This window comes from Beta vulgaris, chromosome 5 (genome assembly GCF_026745355.1).
Source record: "Beta vulgaris subsp. vulgaris cultivar EL10 chromosome 5, EL10.2, whole genome shotgun sequence".
NCBI lineage: Eukaryota > Viridiplantae > Streptophyta > Magnoliopsida > Caryophyllales > Amaranthaceae > Beta > Beta vulgaris.
This window is the reverse complement of record NC_079206.1, coordinates 65,266,097-65,284,081: the sequence shown is the minus strand read 5'-3', so window position 1 is coordinate 65,284,081 and position 17,985 is coordinate 65,266,097. Positions and strand designations below refer to the sequence as shown.

The 17,985-nt window shown below is 41.0% G+C and overlaps 1 protein-coding gene across 1 annotated transcript; it reads right to left on the bottom strand.

Annotated features, from left to right (window-relative positions):
* Positions 1 to 1,726: 1,726 nt before the first annotated feature.
* Positions 1,727 to 4,316, bottom strand: LOC104894580 (hypothetical protein). Its single transcript, XM_010680845.4, has 3 exons — positions 3,382 to 4,316; positions 3,103 to 3,292; positions 1,727 to 2,677 (listed from the first exon to the last, which is right to left on the bottom strand). The coding sequence occupies exons 1-3, from the start codon at positions 3,739 to 3,741 to the stop codon at positions 2,109 to 2,111; spliced, it is 1,119 nt and encodes a 372-aa protein (XP_010679147.2). The 5' UTR covers positions 3,742 to 4,316; the 3' UTR covers positions 1,727 to 2,108.
* Between the last annotated feature and the right edge of the window lie 13,669 nt (positions 4,317 to 17,985).

Genomic DNA, 17,985 nt, shown 5'->3' with positions numbered 1-17,985 from the left:
GGTGGTTCATGTACAAGGGTAATTGATTAGAAATTGAAGGAAGGTTCGAGTAAAATGCATCAAAAGAAAAACAATGAAAGGAAATGGATCCCACCGACCATTTACTACCCTCTTTGCGTGTACTATGGGTCACACCAAGTGGGTCCCTCTTGGTAACCAAATATACTCCATTTGTCAGCTTAAAGTTGATAAAAATCCATCATCTCAATTCTCCATCACCTGAAAAAACCATAATAAGTCTTAAAAGCTTTGATAGTAGAGAATAACGTTTCACCAGGTAAATGCAAAGGCATCCTGCATCCCATCACAACGGGGAACACAGTACAAAGATAAAAACAACAAAGAAAAGGATTGCCTAACCTAAAGCAAACATGGGTTAAAAACATTTCAACATCACCACTACAATACACTAGCATACATCTAGGTTATACATCCTGATTTCAAGTTCATGTCTTTCAATTGTAGCCTCTAGAATATAGCATCATGCATTAGGTTAAACATCTTCATCAAGTAGACAAGTACCCATGAGACGAGAATCATTCGACGGATTTAGCGACTTTTGCCTGTCAAATTGTCTAATTTTGGGAGTTAATAGGATGTACCCACAAGAGATTCAATATTCAAGCGAGCGTATTCCACAGGTTAACAATAACCGATACTCTCGAGTACATGAATCACATTAGCAACAATGGATACTCTTTACCCACAAGAGATTCGATTTTCAAGCAAGCGTATTACACATGTTAACAATAATAGATACTCTCTCGAGTACATGTAACACATAAGCAACAACAGATACTCTCGAGTATTCGAGATAACAAGATATATCCATAGTTGTATCATATTCTGGTGTCATGACATTGCTAAACATCACCTTTGAATGCTTGGAGTTTAGAGGTTTGCATAGGGTAAGAACATAACCATCTAATATGCTCTCTAATTCATCACTTTTCTTTAAATAAGCACCATCTTTTGCTTTTTTCAGCTTGGAAAGAAAAGGAGTTAATATAGATCTAAGTCACAACTCACAAGTATACAGTAAAGAAGTAAAAAAGAGCAAGAAGCAGATGCTTCTTGAAGCACAAAACAAAAACCATTTTTAAGTGTTGCAACATTTAAAAAATTTAAACACAGAGAGATCAGACAAGTCAAGCCCAAAAAATTAGTCAAATTAAACAGGGAATAGGAAAATAATAAAAAGAAAAGTCTCCTGCAGCTGCTGATCAAACCCAGAATTTGTACTTGAATTACTAATTCCTTTAACTTATAGTATTATTCTTTTCCCTTATTAGAACAAAACCATGGATCTTATCCAAAAAGAAGACTATTTTATAGTAGAGCTAACAAGAGACAATGGCAGAAAACCTTATTTTAATTTATAACAATGTCATAACTTCACTTCTCTCATCTTAAATTTTCCCCCACAATAACCAAGATAGCACGAGGGTTCATTCCAATTTTCTCACTAGATTCTCCACTTCTCAAATTACCAAGATAGGAATTAATATAAAATTAAAAGCAACATAAACTTACCTGCAAAAAAGATAGCTAAAAAACAAAACTAAAGCTGCTACAATGAGAATTCTTACCTCTTTTTTCTTCTTCTCTATCTTCTTCCTTTGTCTCTACTTTCCCAGATTGTCTCAAGTTACTGCAAATCAGATATTAAGCTTCACAAAATCCACAAATTAACCTTGTTTCACATTCATAAATGAGATCAAAGATATGTAATCAAACATTAGAGATAATATATATGACATAGAAAAAGAGTTACACTATGTAACAATATTTGCTGCTTCTTGTATATTATTGATATGGTTTATATCAGTAGTAGGTAGATTGTAATATAATAACCCTTACAACAAAAAACCAGAAGGGAGTGAAGGGATAGAGAGCTAGAGGTTAAAAGCTACCACCCACCCATGGAAATCACTTATGATGTAGTAATACTACTAGTAGTAGTAAGAAAGTAATTAACATAACACCCTCTATAAACTTTTGCTTCTTAGTAGTAGTAGTAGTTACCAAAAACTAACTCCCTCAAAAAAGAAAATTGGGACCAAAAAAGGACAAAAAAAATGAAAAAAAAAGGATCAAAATTTCTTCTTCTATGATTTCTCCTCCATGATAGAAGTTAGGCCAGTGATCATTTTAACCCCAACTTCAAACCCCTTCTTTGGATTAGTCTGTTTCTCCTTGACATCCTCCTCACCAGAGCTTTCGGACATTTCGAAAACCGCCTCCGATGGGGGTGAGCTACGGCTCAATTCAGACTCCTCAGTCTGGTGATGGTCATGGGACAAACCCTTATCAGGGCTTAACCCGTCTGAACCAATCATGGACCTCACTGGGGAGAGGGGGCTTGGGGGAGGCGTGGCAGTGACTGAGGCGGCGACGATTCGAGTCGAAGGAGAGAGCCATTTGGCTTGGACATAATCAGCTTTTCTCCAAGGAGGGATGTGCAAGCCCTTCTTCTTAAGGCTTTGTTTAGCTGCCTCAGATAGTATACAGATGATCTTGGAAAGACGATCAGATTTTCCCACAAATATATGAGGGAGAGTTTGAAGGATGGATTTGTAGGTTTTAGTTGATCTTGCAACCTCGAATTCTGACCTGAAGTCTATGTCGATTATCAGTCTCTCTCCTCCTACAATCACATCCACATACTCATATTCCCCTGTTCCAAAAATCCCCAAAATTCAATCAATTTAACTTCTTTTTTCTCTCCTGAATTTCAGTAAGAAAAACATAGCAACAAAACAATTGAAAATAAATAAATAAATAAATCATCAGTTCTAAATAAACAGAAATCACTACTATTCTGCCTGATATTTAGAAAATTAGGACACTAAATAGCCAGAAATTAAGGAAGATTTTTTTTAATTTAAGAAACCAATCTTATAGCAATAAATATAGAAATACAGCATACTTTTCTAACAAATCTAGAATAAAAACTTCTATATTTTGTACCTATTCAAACATCAATCCAGATTTATATTCTAACATCAAGAAATCAATTTAACTCAATTAAAATAAATTAACTACAAAATTAAGCTAGAATCATCAAGAGAAAGTATGAGAAAGAAATTACAGAAAAATTACCAGCTGGAAAAGAAGGAGATTTCTCCCATTTTGATTTACAAATTGCAGCATCATAACCAAGCGCCATTAATCCTTCAATCACAACCTTCCTAAGCTCATCTTTTCTCTTGCATGTCTTCTTTTCCGCAACAATTTTTGCAGTATCAGCCAACACATTCCTCTCATTCATACTCGCACACACAACCAAACTCTGCACTCACAAAAATCAAAATCAAAATCAAAAACCTCATCCAATCAAACAAACAAACAAACATCAATTTATTTCTAAATGAAACAAACCTTAAGAAAGTCGCAAACATCTGCAGATGAAACAGTGTTATCAGAATCGCCATCGGAACCATCGCTGCCATTGCCATTGAAGCAGTTACAGCGGTTTCTCCCGCACCTAATCGCAGATGATTGCGAAGGTTTCTCGTTACTTTCTTCAATGAAATTCTGCACCATTTTAGCTAAACAAAGAGAACTCGGCTCAAATAAGTCGACTGAAGCCGCCGTAATAGGAGCTGTCGGCTCGGAAACGGAGATCCTGAAAAGCCGTTTAAGCCGTGACTTAACTACCGGCGGTTTAGTTATCGGCTCACTCACCGGAATTTCAGCTTCTCCTGCATCAATTGGTTGAATCTTCATCGATAATGGCATGATCAAACCACCAATTTTCTCTCTCCTCTTTTTTCTCTTCTTTGTTTTTGCTCAATTTTACACTAACTTTGATGAAGTTTTGCTGTTTTATATTCCTTGGAACTCCATTTTTGTCATTTTATCACCTCAAATCACGAATTTCAGCTGGAAAATTCTCAATTGATGATGATTATCTTCTAATCGCGCTTCAGCGCCATTTTCTCACGAATTCCAACAACGATTAAGCTTAGATTTGCGAGAAAAAGCAAAGAATAACTTGTAATCTATGCTAAGTAAGTGAAAAAAAAAGTACAAAATTCTTACTCTTAGCACAATATTTAGGGTTTTAATTTTCTGGAAAAAAAAGGAAAATTATTATGAATATTCAAACCTCAATTTCATCCTCACACGAATCTCCTGCCATTATTTCTCAGTGAAAGGTGAAGCGGTTGGACTGAATTTTCATGGAGGAGAGAGAAAATGAATTTCTTTTTTTAATTTTCTTTTTTTTTATATATAAATTTAAGAGTTTGGTGGTTTTAGTTCGTCTGTTAAGAAAAAAGGGTGAGTGTTATGTGTGAAGGATAAAGAGAAGACAGACATGAGAGGTCTTGTGAATTTTTATAGAAGTGATGCTGACTAGGATTGACCCATTTGCCACGTGGATATCTTACGTGGCATGGATAGCTTGGTTCGGATATCCCGAGGCTACTTGTGGTTTGGGAGTACTTTGTTTCGTGGTTCGAGAATTTTGAGCCACGTTCTAGTGTTGGTCACGCTATTACAGGAAATGACGGAAATGTCCTTGATGGTGGTTTTGGCGAGTCTGGATCTTCTATAGTTTTTATTTGAAGCACATACATTGTTTAATAGTATTATTAGAGACAAAAAAAATCATTGAACAAATATATACGGTATACTTAATCCTCTAAAAAAAAAATTATGAGAGTTTTTATTCTAAAATTCTATTTTACCAAACATCCTTTTTAGAGTTTTTGACTAGTTAAAATTTTAAAAGTGGTCCAAAACTCTCTTTTTACTCTAAAACTCTAATTGTCAAACACTATCATTACCTCTATTTTTTTAGTTGTCCCGTTTCCTTTAGGCACACCGCACACATGCTAATGTACTTTTTTAAACCTTAACATCTTAATTATCAATAAACAAAAATTACAAAAATTTGATACTATTAAAATATATACATTGGGGCGAATCTAACAAAATCACATATGATTGAAGTTACATATGTAAATAGTGTAAAAACGGGTGATCTTAAAAAAAAACCAAGGAAGTATATTTTAAAACTATCTGAACGCCTAAAATAAAAAAAAAAGATGAGAGAGGGAGAGAGAGAGTGTGTGAGAGAGAGAGAGAACGTGAGACAAGATGAACTTCATGAATGGAATGTGGTAAGTCGCAAAAGAAGGAAACCGAAACCGACGGCCGCCAGAACCATCTTCATCTCTAACCTCCCCCTTACCTGCACCTCAAAAGACTTAGAAATCCTTTTCAAACCTTTTGGACCAATCCTAAACATCTCCATAGCTCAGAATGTTAAACCTCAATGGAAACACAAATTTGCCTTCATCCTTTTCTCAAACACCAACTCCATGCTACATGCTATTCAAATGATGAATGGGAGAAAAATTGGAACAACATACATTCTCCTTCAACCTGCTAAGTACGACAAACCCATACCTCGCCATGATCACCCAAAACACAACCCCCATACCCGTTACCCTGTACCCCAAAATCCTCATCCTCTGAGAAAACCACCCCTCATGAGAGACCACCGCTCCTACCGAGAAGTTGCACACCGAAATACTAATGAAACCAATCATGCCAAAACAACCCATCCTACCCAAAACCAGGCCCCCACAACAGCGCAAAACCATCCTGATTCCCCTACCAATCCAGAACATAATCTCGAAGATCCCCACAACATTAACCCCGAAGACATGAACGATAAACCTCCTTACCCGGAACAATTCTTTTTTCAACCAAGCAATCACAGGCGTATGAGTTCACGAACTCTTGGGCCTGACACAGAGAAGATCAGAGATAGTCTACAGGCCACCGAAATCGAAGACGACTGTTTTGCAGTTCTCAAGGGATCAAAAAATCCCGTCATGGAGGAATTACTTTCTAAAAGTGTCATTGCGGTGGCAGCATCTTCATCCTCTTCGGAATCAATTTTGGAAGGAATACTTGCAGCTGGGGTAAACTGCCTCACAATTCATCCATTAGGAGGTATGTTACATCTCATTACCTTCACATCTGTTGAGGACAAAATTGCAATGATGGAAAGTAGTTGGCTGGATAGTTGGTTCCTTGAAATGAGAGATGTATATGAATCATCAGCATCTCTGTGGAGAGAAACATGGATCAAGATAATTGGTGTTCCTTTAATTGCATGGAGTTATGAAAACTTTTACAACATTGGTTGTATATATGGTCGTGTCCTCTCTGTGGATTATTCACAATATGACCATGCAAATGTCCTTATTCATACTGATTGTTTATTCAAGATTAATGCCAAGCTAGCACTTGAAATTGACGGGAGAAAGCACAAAATTGTGACCTTTGAAGACGGTACTCCAACTATCTGTAGGAAAAAAGAGCCGCCAAATATGGTCGAGGAAAACGCCAAACCTTGGCAATCATCGCCGGAAAAAACCTTGTCAGATTCTTTTAATCAATCCCCCACAAATCATAGTCCGCACATATCTCAAGACCTCAAAAACGACAAAATTACCTTTTCCCAACCAATCATTAATGACACCAACAACTTGGATATTGCTCACCATTATGGCGGCGCCCACTCGTCTCCCAAACAAAAAGGGAGCTGTCAAATTACCTCGACCAATGAGATCCCTTCCATCCCATATCAAACCACAAAAAATCACGTGCCTCCCTTAGATCATAACTCTCCATGCAAACCTATCTCACCATCACCAAAAACAACCTCAGAAAACCTAGCCCATCTAAACCAAAAAAATTCCCATAGCCAAGCCCAAAATAATACCTCGCCAACTTTGACCCACACCTCAAACAGATTCACTGCACTGCGCAAGCCCAGCTCCAAATCATCATCATCATCCTCATCTGGGCCACTTTTCCCACCTGGTTTCGAAGAGTCTATCCCTATTGAAGTCAGACTGGCCCAAGAACGGAAAAAGAATTCAAAAAAAAAGAAAAAAAAGGAGGTTCGCAGATCCCATCGAACCAGCCCTATCTTTGACCCTACTCACCCTCCATACTCAAGCCATCCCAAGACTCCCATGGAAAATCAACTCCCTCCCTCCCTCATCTCCATTACTCCAGATGATGTCATGGCCCTTGCAGAAGAACTTGGTATCTGCTACCAAGGAACTCCAGCAGAACTATACAGTCGAATCCTACGCATCCTTAGGAACCAAAATTCAGCCTGGCTAGCGGATCAAAATAAGGATGCCTAGGCCACTACCCCCTCAATTCACAAAAAATATTTAAATATGATAGTGATCTCATGGAACTCCAGGGGTCTCAGTGCCCGCATAAAACGAAGCTCAGTTCGAAGACTTATCACAAAATATCACCCGGTCCTCGTCTTCCTCCAGGAGACAAAAATTGAAAATTTCGACATACCACTAATAAAATCAATGTGGGGTGACGATGATGTGGCTTGGATTGCAAGCCCATCCGTTGGAAATTCGGGAGGCCTGCTTTCTTTGTGGAAAGAGGATTTTTTCTCACTTTCATCAAGCAAAATTTCGAAGCATTGGATTGGACTCAAGGGGTCCATCACCACTTTGGGCTTCAATTGCATTATCATTAACATTTACAATCCTTGCCAACTAGAGCTCAGATCAATAGTTTGGCAAGAGATCTTGGAATTTTGCTCCCTTTCAGACTCGCCATGTTTTATAATTGGGGACTATAATGAAGTTCTTGCAAATACCGACCGAGGTAGTCAACACCTATCCTCACAAGGTGTTAGAGACTTTCAAAACTTCATCAATCAACTGGGCCTAATTGAAATTCGGGCTGGAAACGGCCACTTCACCTGGTTCAGGGGCCAATCCAAAAGCAAGTTAGATCGTTTGTTTTTGCAAACTGGATGGATAACTCCATATCCCTCGCTGAAATTGACCCTCCTCAATAGGGGTATCTCTGACCACTGCCCTCTCCTTGTATCTTCCCATGATCGTAACTGGGGCCCAAGGCCTTTTCGGTTTCTAAATTGCTGGCTTACCCATCCACATTGTATGAAGCTCATCACGGAGGTATGGTCAAAAAATCTCAATCTCACGGTTATGGATAGACTGAGTGTATTAAAAGAGGACCTTAAGAAATGGAACAAACTTGAATTTGGTATAATAGATGAGAACATTAAGCAATGTGAGGAAAAGATTCAATTTTTTGATAATATTGCAAACTCTCGTATGCTATCCACTAACGAATTGCAGGAAAGAAATCAAAGGCAATGGGACTTGTGGTCTTGGCTAAAACGGAGAGAATCATACTGGGCCCAGAATTCAAGATCAAAATGGATCAAAGAAGGAGACCGCAACACCAAATATTTTCACACTCTCGCTTCAATTAGGCGAAGGAATAATAAATTCGAGAGTCTATCAATCAACGGGGAAACCATTGAGGATCCTAATGAAATCAAAAAAGAAGCCGTTGCATATTTTCAGAATATCTTTCAGGAGGAATTCTCGCCCAGACCTACGGTTCAGGGACTACTGTTTCAGAAACTGTCTGAAACCGAAAGTTCCTATCTTATTGAACCTTTCTCCCATGATGAGGTGGATGCTGCTGTTGACTCTTGTGACTCACAAAAGGCCCCGGGGCCGGATGGGTTTAATTTCAAGTTCATTAAGAGTGCATGGGAGACAATAAAACATGATATATATGACATTGTCGATGAGTTCTGGATTTCGTCGAGCCTCCCCCAGGGCTGTAACGCCGCTTTTATTGCTCTCATACCAAAGATCCAACATCCGACGGGTTTTAAAGACTTCCGCCCAATCAGTATGGTTGGTTGTGTATATAAAATCGTGGCAAAAATATTGGCTAGACGCCTACAGATGGTGATGGATAAGCTTATCAGCCCCTTCCAAACATCTTTCATCAAAGGCAGGCAAATCCTAGATGGAGCGCTTATAGCTGGCGAATTAATAGATTCTTGCAGGAAATCCAAGAAAGAAGCAGTGATTTTGAAATTAGACTTCCACAAGGCTTTCGACAGTATTTCTTGGGAGTACTTAGATTGGGTGCTGGGTGAAATGAATTTTCCTGCTCAATGGAGATCCTGGATCAGATCGTGTGTAATGAGTGCCTCTGCTTCGGTGCTCATAAACGGTTCCCCTTCGCCTTTTTTTGAGCTTAAAAGAGGCCTCCGCCAAGGCGACCCCCTGTCACCTTTCCTCTTCAATCTTGCAGTTGAACCTCTTAACCTTCTGTTCCAAAAAGCAATAAGCTTGCGCAAATGGGAGGGAATTGGTTTTTCGAGGGATGCTATGAAAATATCACATCTTCAATATGCTGACGATACAATAGTCTTTTGCCCCCGGGATCTCGAGGCTCTCATGAACATTAAAAAAACCTTGATCATCTTTCATCTCATCTCGGGTCTTCAAGTTAATTTTCATAAAAGCAATATTATGGGCGTGAATGTGGACCCTTCTTGGCTTCAAATTGCGGCAAAATCTTTACAATGCAAAATTGGAGAGTTTCCACTCGTGTACCTAGGATTACCGATTGGTGGAAATATGTCACTATTGAACTCTTGGAACATGGTAATTGATAGAATGGAGAAAAAACTTGCCACTTGGAAGGGTAAAACGCTATCTATAGGTGGGCGTCTTACCCTAATCAAAGCCTCCCTTTCTAGCCTCCCGCTCTACTACATGTCTTTGTTCCCAATGCCTAAAGGCATCATAGAGAAGATAGTAAGACTCCAAAGAAATTTCTTTTGGAGTGGGACAAAAGAAAAAAAATCTATGCCTCTTGTGTCGTGGAAGGTGATTGAGTTGCCTAAGGAATTGGGTGGTCTTGGAGTGGGGAACCTAATGCACCGCAACCTGGCCCTTTTATTCAAATGGTGGTGGCGCTATTTTAATGAATCGGGGGCTCTATGGCACAAGGTAATTCAAGAAAAATATAATTACTTACCTTCCAATACAATGCTGGACTTTACAGTTCCAAAAAGAGGGGGGCCATGGAAGAGCATCTGCTCTTCAATTCTACACCATTCTCGGGCCAAAAGTATAGCAAAAACATGTGTTCGAAAACACATTGGAGACGGGTCCTCTTCACTTTTCTGGGTGGATGTTTGGCTGGGCCAAACTCCGCTAAAATCAAAATATCCGCGCCTCTTTCGGTTGTGCAGCAACCCCCTAAGCCCAATTGCATCCATGGGCTTCTGGGATGGGTCAGTGTGGATCTGGAGCTTTGAATGGATGCGTGAACTCAGAACCCGGGACAACTTAGAGCTGGGCCTGCTCTCGGCCTCGTTGCAATCTGTTAGTCTTGACCCATGCAATCAAGACAAGTTCATATGGGCTCCAGATAAATCAGGTAATTTTTCAGTAAAATCACTCACAAAGGAACTTGATAAAACCTCCTCTCTGAATTTCAACAAAAATCTGAAGTGTTTGTGGAAGGGCCTTATTCCTCAAAGGATCGAAATTTTCGTTTGGTTTGCCCTAATGGGCAAATTAAATACCAGGGACAAACTCTCCAAACTGGGTATCATCCCACCCTCCGAGAATTTTTGTGTGCTGTGCAACGTATCACTCGAGTCTAATGACCACATTCTAATTCACTGTGAAACCGCAAGAAATTTATGGTATTGGTGGTTCTCAATCTGGGAGGTTCACTGGGTCATGCCTTTCACTCTACAAGACTTATTCCTTCAATGGCACCATGTAACCTCAAATGTGTTCCTCAAAAAAATATGGAAAGCCATCTTTTGCATCATTCCATGGACTCTTTGGAAGGAGAGAAACAACCGGATTTTCAAAGATTTGAGAAGCACGAACGAGCAGCTTCAAGAACTAGTTCTCACTAGGTTGTGTTGGTGGGTAAAAGGGTGGCAAGACCCTTTCCCATACTCATGCACGGAAGTCATTCAAAACCCACAATGCCTAAAGTGGAGAGGGAAGCCATACTCATGTACCTCAACCCAGCAATGTCGCGAGAATAATATATGGGCTCCCCCATCTGGCTCCTCTCTCAAGTGGAACATCGATGCGTCCTTTGATCCAATTCACAACTGCGCAGCAATTGGCGGGATACTTCGTAATAGTGGTGGTTCATTCATGTGCCTATTCTCATGTCCCATTCCTCCAATCGAAATCAACTCAGCAGAAGTGTATGCAATTTATCGAGCTGTGCAAATTTCAATCTCTTCGGCACAAATAAAATCCAAACATCTCATCCTTGAATCAGATTCAGCAAATGCGGTTCGATGGTGTAATGAGGAAAATGGCGGGCCGTGGAGTTTAAATTTCATGCTGAACTTCATAAGAAACGCCATCAAGACTCAACTCAATGCTCAGATTATTCATAAAGGGAGAGCCTCGAATGCCGTTGCAGATGCATTGGCAAAACAAGGACTTAGAAGAGAGAATGATTTTGTAGCATGGCTCTAACCTAGTGGCTGATAGTAGAATGGTTGTCCATGGCAGTTTCTCCTTACTATTGTTCTCTCTCTGATGTACTCAACAGTTGAGAATGTTGCTTTTTGTAGCAGCTAAAGGCTGCCTTTAAATGAGTCAATAAAACACAAACTATCAAAAAAAAAAAGTATATTTTAAAACTAAGGGCTTATATTTGTGAAAGGAAAAAATTAGAGGGTAAATTTGTAAAATAATATATGAACCATTAATTTTTTATTAAATATTTGATATTGCTCAAACTCGATTTTGTACAGTTATTTTACAACTCTGGAGTATTCAATCACGATTTTGAGGGTATTCCAAGGCTACGTGTGGTTCGGGGTACGTACTTTGGTTTCGTGGTTCGAGAATTATGAGCCACGTTCTAGTGTTGGTCACGCTATTACTACATCGTGAAATGACGGAAACGCCCTCGATGGTAGTTTTGGGAGGGTGGGAAAAAGGAAGAGGGAAGTTGGTGTGGTGTACTTTTTAACACATCCTCCCTTGTAATGCGGGGATTTTTCAAAAACTGTACTACACACATACACGTGGCGGTTTTGGGTTGTAATTTTGTGGGGGAAAGTGAAATGACGGAATTGCACCTGGAGAAAAGGATGAAATGTGAGGTGAAAAATTGAAAGTGGGGGAGATGTAAAAAGGTCAATGTTGACAAAAGGGTGTGATCGTAATTGAAATTGAGTGTTACTTTGAAATAATAACCTCTTTTTTTTTTTTTGAAATGGTGTTTTTGAGTTAGTGACATGACATTGGTAAGTGTTTGGCTCTCACTATGATATTGTCTTCCAACTTTATGAAAAATATTTACTGTTATAATTCTTTGAGTTTTTGTAAAAACTTATATGCTTTTTTATTAGTATTTGTATCTTTCTAATTATTTTACCAACTTAAAACAAAAATATATATACCTCATCCGTTTTCTAATACTTGTAATAATTTTCATTTTAAAAAAGTTTCTATTACTTATTGATATATTTGATGGCAATATATTATATTTTTTTCTCTCGTAATATACCAAGGTTTTTTTAAACTCTATATTTATTTTTTTCTTTTTGATCCTTGGTGTCCGGAGGAAGTATATTCTATCTCTGAATTAGAGGTAATCATGGGCCGAATAAGGCCTAAAAAATGCACATTGGTCGGACCGAGCCAAATTTTTATGCTCAAAATCCACAGTTTCAGGCTAAAATGAGCGAGGCTTTTCGGGCCAAAATCGAACGAGGACAAAAAAAATAGACTAAAAAGTTATTTTTGGCTTGCCCAAAACCCGGACCAAAGCAAACAAAATCGGGGCCGAACCGTGGGCTAGAAAATCTACCAAAACCCGCCCATAAATCAGGCTGAATCGGGCTAAAGTTGATCAGGTCTACTTTGAATGAACGAATTATTTAGCAATACATATAAAAAAAATAAAAAAATCTTAACATTACTACACGGCTTCGAGTATACAAGTGTGAAAATTTAAGAAACTCTATAAATTGCTAAATGTACACTAAGCACGGTGTTATGTCCTAAAAATTTCCTAAGCTGAACCTGCAGGTTATGCATCTGTCCCAGCTAGGGATTATCAGGTAGCAGCTACAGCAAGCAGAGACGAAGGGAGTTGAATAAATTCAGTTGAAAGGAGCATTGGATACTGATCAAGACCAAGTCAAAACAAGTAGCGTTACGCCAAAGAAATAGGAGGAAGTGGTTAACCAGCTGAAGAAGAGATCTCCCTAGATTCTAGGAGTTGTGGCACTTTCGTAGGGAAGTTAGTTATGCAACGTTCAAATAAGGAGTAACGTTACACATTTGTATTAGTATAAATAGAAGGGAATAACACTCTGTACAAGACAAGTCTTAACATTGCTCTTACTTACATTCTTTCTCTCCTCTACATTTACAATATTCTCAACTGTATTTAGTACAAGCTCTAAGCTGCTAGCTGCTAGCTATAAGTTGTAATCTTCTCAAATAGTGGATTGGTGGACTCAATTCCACCCGCGGTTTTTACCCTTTCCTGGGGTTTTCCGCGTCACCATTTCTTGGTGTCTTTGCCTTTTCTTTGCATCTCTTTTAATTCCGTAGCTAGCATCTTTTGTTGTTAGCTGCATCTCCATTAGCTGTAGATCCTCAGCTAAGTTCTGCCTGATCAGAATTTGGCATAAACAGTTTGGCGCCCACCGTGGGCTCTACAGCTAAACTCTCATCAAAATCCCAAAAAAAGAAACACTTCAACCCAACTTTGAAATGGCTGACGATTCTGCTGAAGCAATGAAAGCGCTTTGCTGAAGGCTCAAGAGGACCTTCACCGCACTCAATCTGAGCCCAGCAGACCATTGACAGCCTCAGAAAGAATTGGATTCTGTCAAAAGTAACAAAACGCCCAAACAACGTACCCGGAACATAACTCCTAAGATGCTCGATCTCGGAGATTCCGAGGCCAGCGAAGATGAAGATGGAGCAGCTAGGTCCGATGATGAAGCAGATGAAGCTGATCCTGCAGCTAAGAAAATGGCGCTCCTAGAATCTCAGAACAGGAAAATACTTCGATGCTGACGAAGCTACCTGGAGCACCTACCCCTGTGGCTGAAGAATCTCCTGATGGCTACGCCCAATCCCCCTTCGTGGAAGAAATCGCAAGAGCCAGGATTCCCAAAAAGATCAACGTGACCCAGCCTCACAAGCTGTATGATGGAGCTGCGGATCCCTATGACCATGTGGCTCAATATAAACAGAAGATGTGGACTCTGTCCATTCCTGAGCATCTGCTAGAAGCCACCATGTGCAAGTCCTTCGGGGCCACCCTATCTGGGCCCGCTTTACAATGGCTGATAAGTCTTAAGCCAGGTAGCATCCAAAATTTTGCTGCTTTAATTAACAAGTTTTATATGCAGTTTGCAAGCAGCAGGTCCTAGAGAAGCACACGGCGACTGTACCGCATCACCCAGAAAGCCAATGAAGCTGTGAGGCAGTACCTGGATCGATTCAACAAGGAAATGATCTCTGTCAAGAACCTGGATGTTCCCACAGCTATCGAAGCATTCAGGAGAGGACTAACCTATAAATCTAGATTGTATTATGAATTGACCAGGTACCCATGTGGCACATTCGAAGAGGTCAGGGCCAGAGCTATGGCTGAGATACGTGTCGAGGAGGACGAGGCGTCCAGGTACGTGAGCGAGCCTAGCTACGATCGGAAATCCCAGAACCAGAAGAAGACTGATTGGCGCCATCAGCCATATCAGAAGCGCGAAAGTAATAACGTAGCCAGCAAGGCCACAGGTAATACAATCTAACAACGATTACCCTTCCATTGTCCTTACTGTTTTAACGTGGATGCAGGAGGCGTAGTAAACGCACTAGAAAAGCTGGGAACCACAGTTAGGTGGCCTCGCAAAAGCGACAGACCAGACAGCGAGAAGGACACCACCAAGTGGTGTAGCTACCATGGCGACCATGGCCATCGAACAGAAGAATGCAATGCTCTCAAAAAGGAGTGGCATGGCTGCTCAAGAAGGGCTATCTCGAGCACTTGATGGGGAAGAAGGGGCAGCAAGAAGATAAACCTGGCCCCAGCCAGCAACAGCCTCATCCGCCACCTGAGCCCTGCACGATAAGGTAATCAATTCTATCTCTGGAGGTTCAGAAATATGTGGACTAACATACTCTGCAGCCAAGAGATTTGCTCGAGAAGGTTCCAAAACTGCACCTAGCCCGCTGAGGAGTGCTGAAGAGAAAAAGCTCAGAAGCATGACCATCAGCTTCGACGAAGAAGATGGAGATGAGGAAGCTGATAATCATGACGGCCTCGTCGTATCTCTCACCGTCAGCAATTGCCTCATGAAGCGAGTCTTGATAGACAATGGCAGCTCAGCTAATATCATTTTCAAAATGCTCTAGAAAGCATGGGGCTGCAGGAAGCTGATATCCTCAGGAAAGCAACCGTTCTGTTCGGGTTCAATGGCGAGCCAGCTACAACGCTCGGAGAATCGTATTGCCCACTATGCAAAAGGAGTCAACCTCCAAACCAGGTTCAATGTGGTAGATTGTCCCTCAGCATACAACATCATAATGGGGACACCATGGATCCACAAAATGCGAGCTGTACCTTCACCTATCACCAGACTATTAATTCCCTACCAAGTGGGGAGTGCAAGAAATCAGGGGCGATCGCAAGCTGGCTAGGGAATGCTATAGCATATCTCTAAAAGCAAAAAAGGAATCTATCTAGCAATTACAGCAAGGTCCAGCGCCAGCCAAGCCAACAGATCAAGATGTAGATGAAGTGGCGTTGGACCCAGCAAAGCCAGAGCAGACCGTGCAGATTGGGGCATCCCTGCCAGCTGAGGAGAAGCAGCGGATTATTGAATTCTTAAAGAAAAATGTAAGCTGTTTTGCGTGGAGCCATGAAGATATGGTAGGCATTGAGCCTGACATCATCACCCATAAGCTAAACGTCGATCCAACTCAAAGCCCGTGAAGCAGAAAAGAAGGAAGTTTGCTCCAGAAAGAAATATGATAGTCAACGAGGAGGTGGACAAGCTACTCAAAGCTGGCAAAATCCGAGAAGTCAAATATCCCGACTGGCTAGCTAACGTGGTGGTTGTTGGAAAGAAAAATGGCAAATGGCGGGTGTGCATCGATTTTACAGATCTCAATAAGGCTGCCCAAAGATCCATTCCCGCTGCCACATATTGATGCATTGGTGGACGCTACAGCTGGCCATGAAAGGCTAACGTTCCTAGATGCTACTCAGGTTACAATCAGATACTAATGGATCCTGCAGACCAAGAAAAGACCGCCTTCATGACTGAAAGAGGCATCTATTGCTACAAGGTAATGCCCTTTGGGCTAAAAAATGCGGGTGCCACCTACCAGCGGCTAGTCAACAAGATGTTCGAGAAGCAGCTGGGGGACACGATGGAAGTCTATATAGATGACATGCTGGTCAAAACAAAGAAAGCAGAGGATCATGTGGACCACCTGCAGAAACCTTTGAAGTCTTAAAGAAGTATGGGATGAAGCTCAATCCTAGCAAGTGTTCCTTCGGTGTCCCAGCAGGCAAGTTTTTGGGCTACATAGTCACCCAGCGAGGAATAGAAGCCAATCCCAGCCAAGTGCAAGCACTAATCAATATCAGTCTCCACGGAAACCTGAAAGAGGTCCAGAAGCTGACAGGAAGGGTAGCTGCGCCTGAACAGATTCATATCCAGATCATCCGACAAGTGCCACTGTTTTACAACGTGCTAAAAAAGAATAAAGGATTCAACTGGACAGATGAGCATGAAGCTGCATTGCAGGATCTGAAGGCCTACTTGGCTCAACCTCCCCTATTATCAAAGCCATCCACAGGAGAGACTCTCCAGCTGTATCTAGCTGTTAGCAGCAAAGCGGTAAGTGCGGTACTAGCCAGGGAAGCTGAAAATCAACAACTCCCAGTTTATTACGTTAGCAAATCCTTGGATGCTGAAACCAGGTACACATCACTTGAAAAGTTTGTTAGCTTTATATATGGCATCTCGTAAGTTGAGGACTATTTTGAGTCTCACCCCATTCATGTTATGACTAATTACCCCATCAAAGCAGTATTACGAAAACCTGAGCATTCAGGGAGAATGGCCAAATGGGCCATATCCCTGAGTGCACATGACATTAGGTATCTACCCAGGACAGCTATAAAATCGCAAGCCCTAGCTGACTTTGTGGCAGACTTTAGCCCTGACTTAGCAGCTACCGCTGAGGAAGAAGTGCGCCACATTAACAAAGTAGGTAAATCAGGCTCCTGGCAGCTGTAGTGGATGGATCTTCAAACTTCAGAGGGCTGGTCTAGGTATAGTGCTAAAGTCGCCACAAGGGACATGATAGTACGCGCTATCTGCTGCGATTTTAAAGCTACCAACAATGAAGCTGAATATGAGGCCTTAATCGCAGGTATGATACTAGCACATGATTTAAAAGCTAACAGTTTGCGTGTCTTCAGTGATTCGTTGCTAATAGTAAGCCAGGTAAATGGAGAGTACGCAGCTAAAGATTCTAAAATGGCCTCTTACCTGGAGCTAGCCAAAGACAAAGCCAAGTTATTCGAAGAGTTCAGCATAAAACAGATCCCAAGGGACCAGAATACCAAGGCCGACGCCCTAGCTAACCTCGGATCAGCACTCAGAAAATGCGATTTCAAATCAATACCTATAGCCCACCTAGCTGAGCCAGCTATCAGCAAAGAGGTAAACATGGTGCAATCAGATGACAGCCAGGCAGGAAGCACTAGCTGGACCCAGCCAATCATCGATTTTCTGGAGAGGGGCATCTTGCCAGAAGATAAGCTGGAAGCTAGGAAGCTGCGAATGAAAGCCACAAGATATCATGTTATTTCTGGCACTCTATTCAAAAGAGCTTGCGCCAGCTACGATCTATTACAAAGATGCTTGAGAAAGACCAGTGGGAGCCCACACTCAAGGAGTTCCATGAAGGTGAATGCGGGTCTCATGCAGCTGGAAGAAGCTTATCAAACAAAATCCTAGCATACGGGTATTATTGGCCAACCATGCGTGCTGATGCTAAGAAGTATGTGCAAAAATGCGAAAGCTGCCAAAACACGCAGGCATGACACATC

Coding starts and splice junctions, on each gene's coding strand:
- LOC104894580 (XM_010680845.4), bottom strand. CDS start 3,741: ATGCCATTATCGATGAAGATTCAACCAATTGATGCAGGAGAAGCTGAA. Junction 3,293..3,381: donor ATGTTTGCGACTTTCTTAAG/GTTTGTTTCATT, acceptor TTGTGAGTGCAG/AGTTTGGTTGTGTGTGCGAG. Junction 2,678..3,102: donor ATCTCCTTCTTTTCCAGCTG/GTAATTTTTCTG, acceptor TTTTTGGAACAG/GGGAATATGAGTATGTGGAT.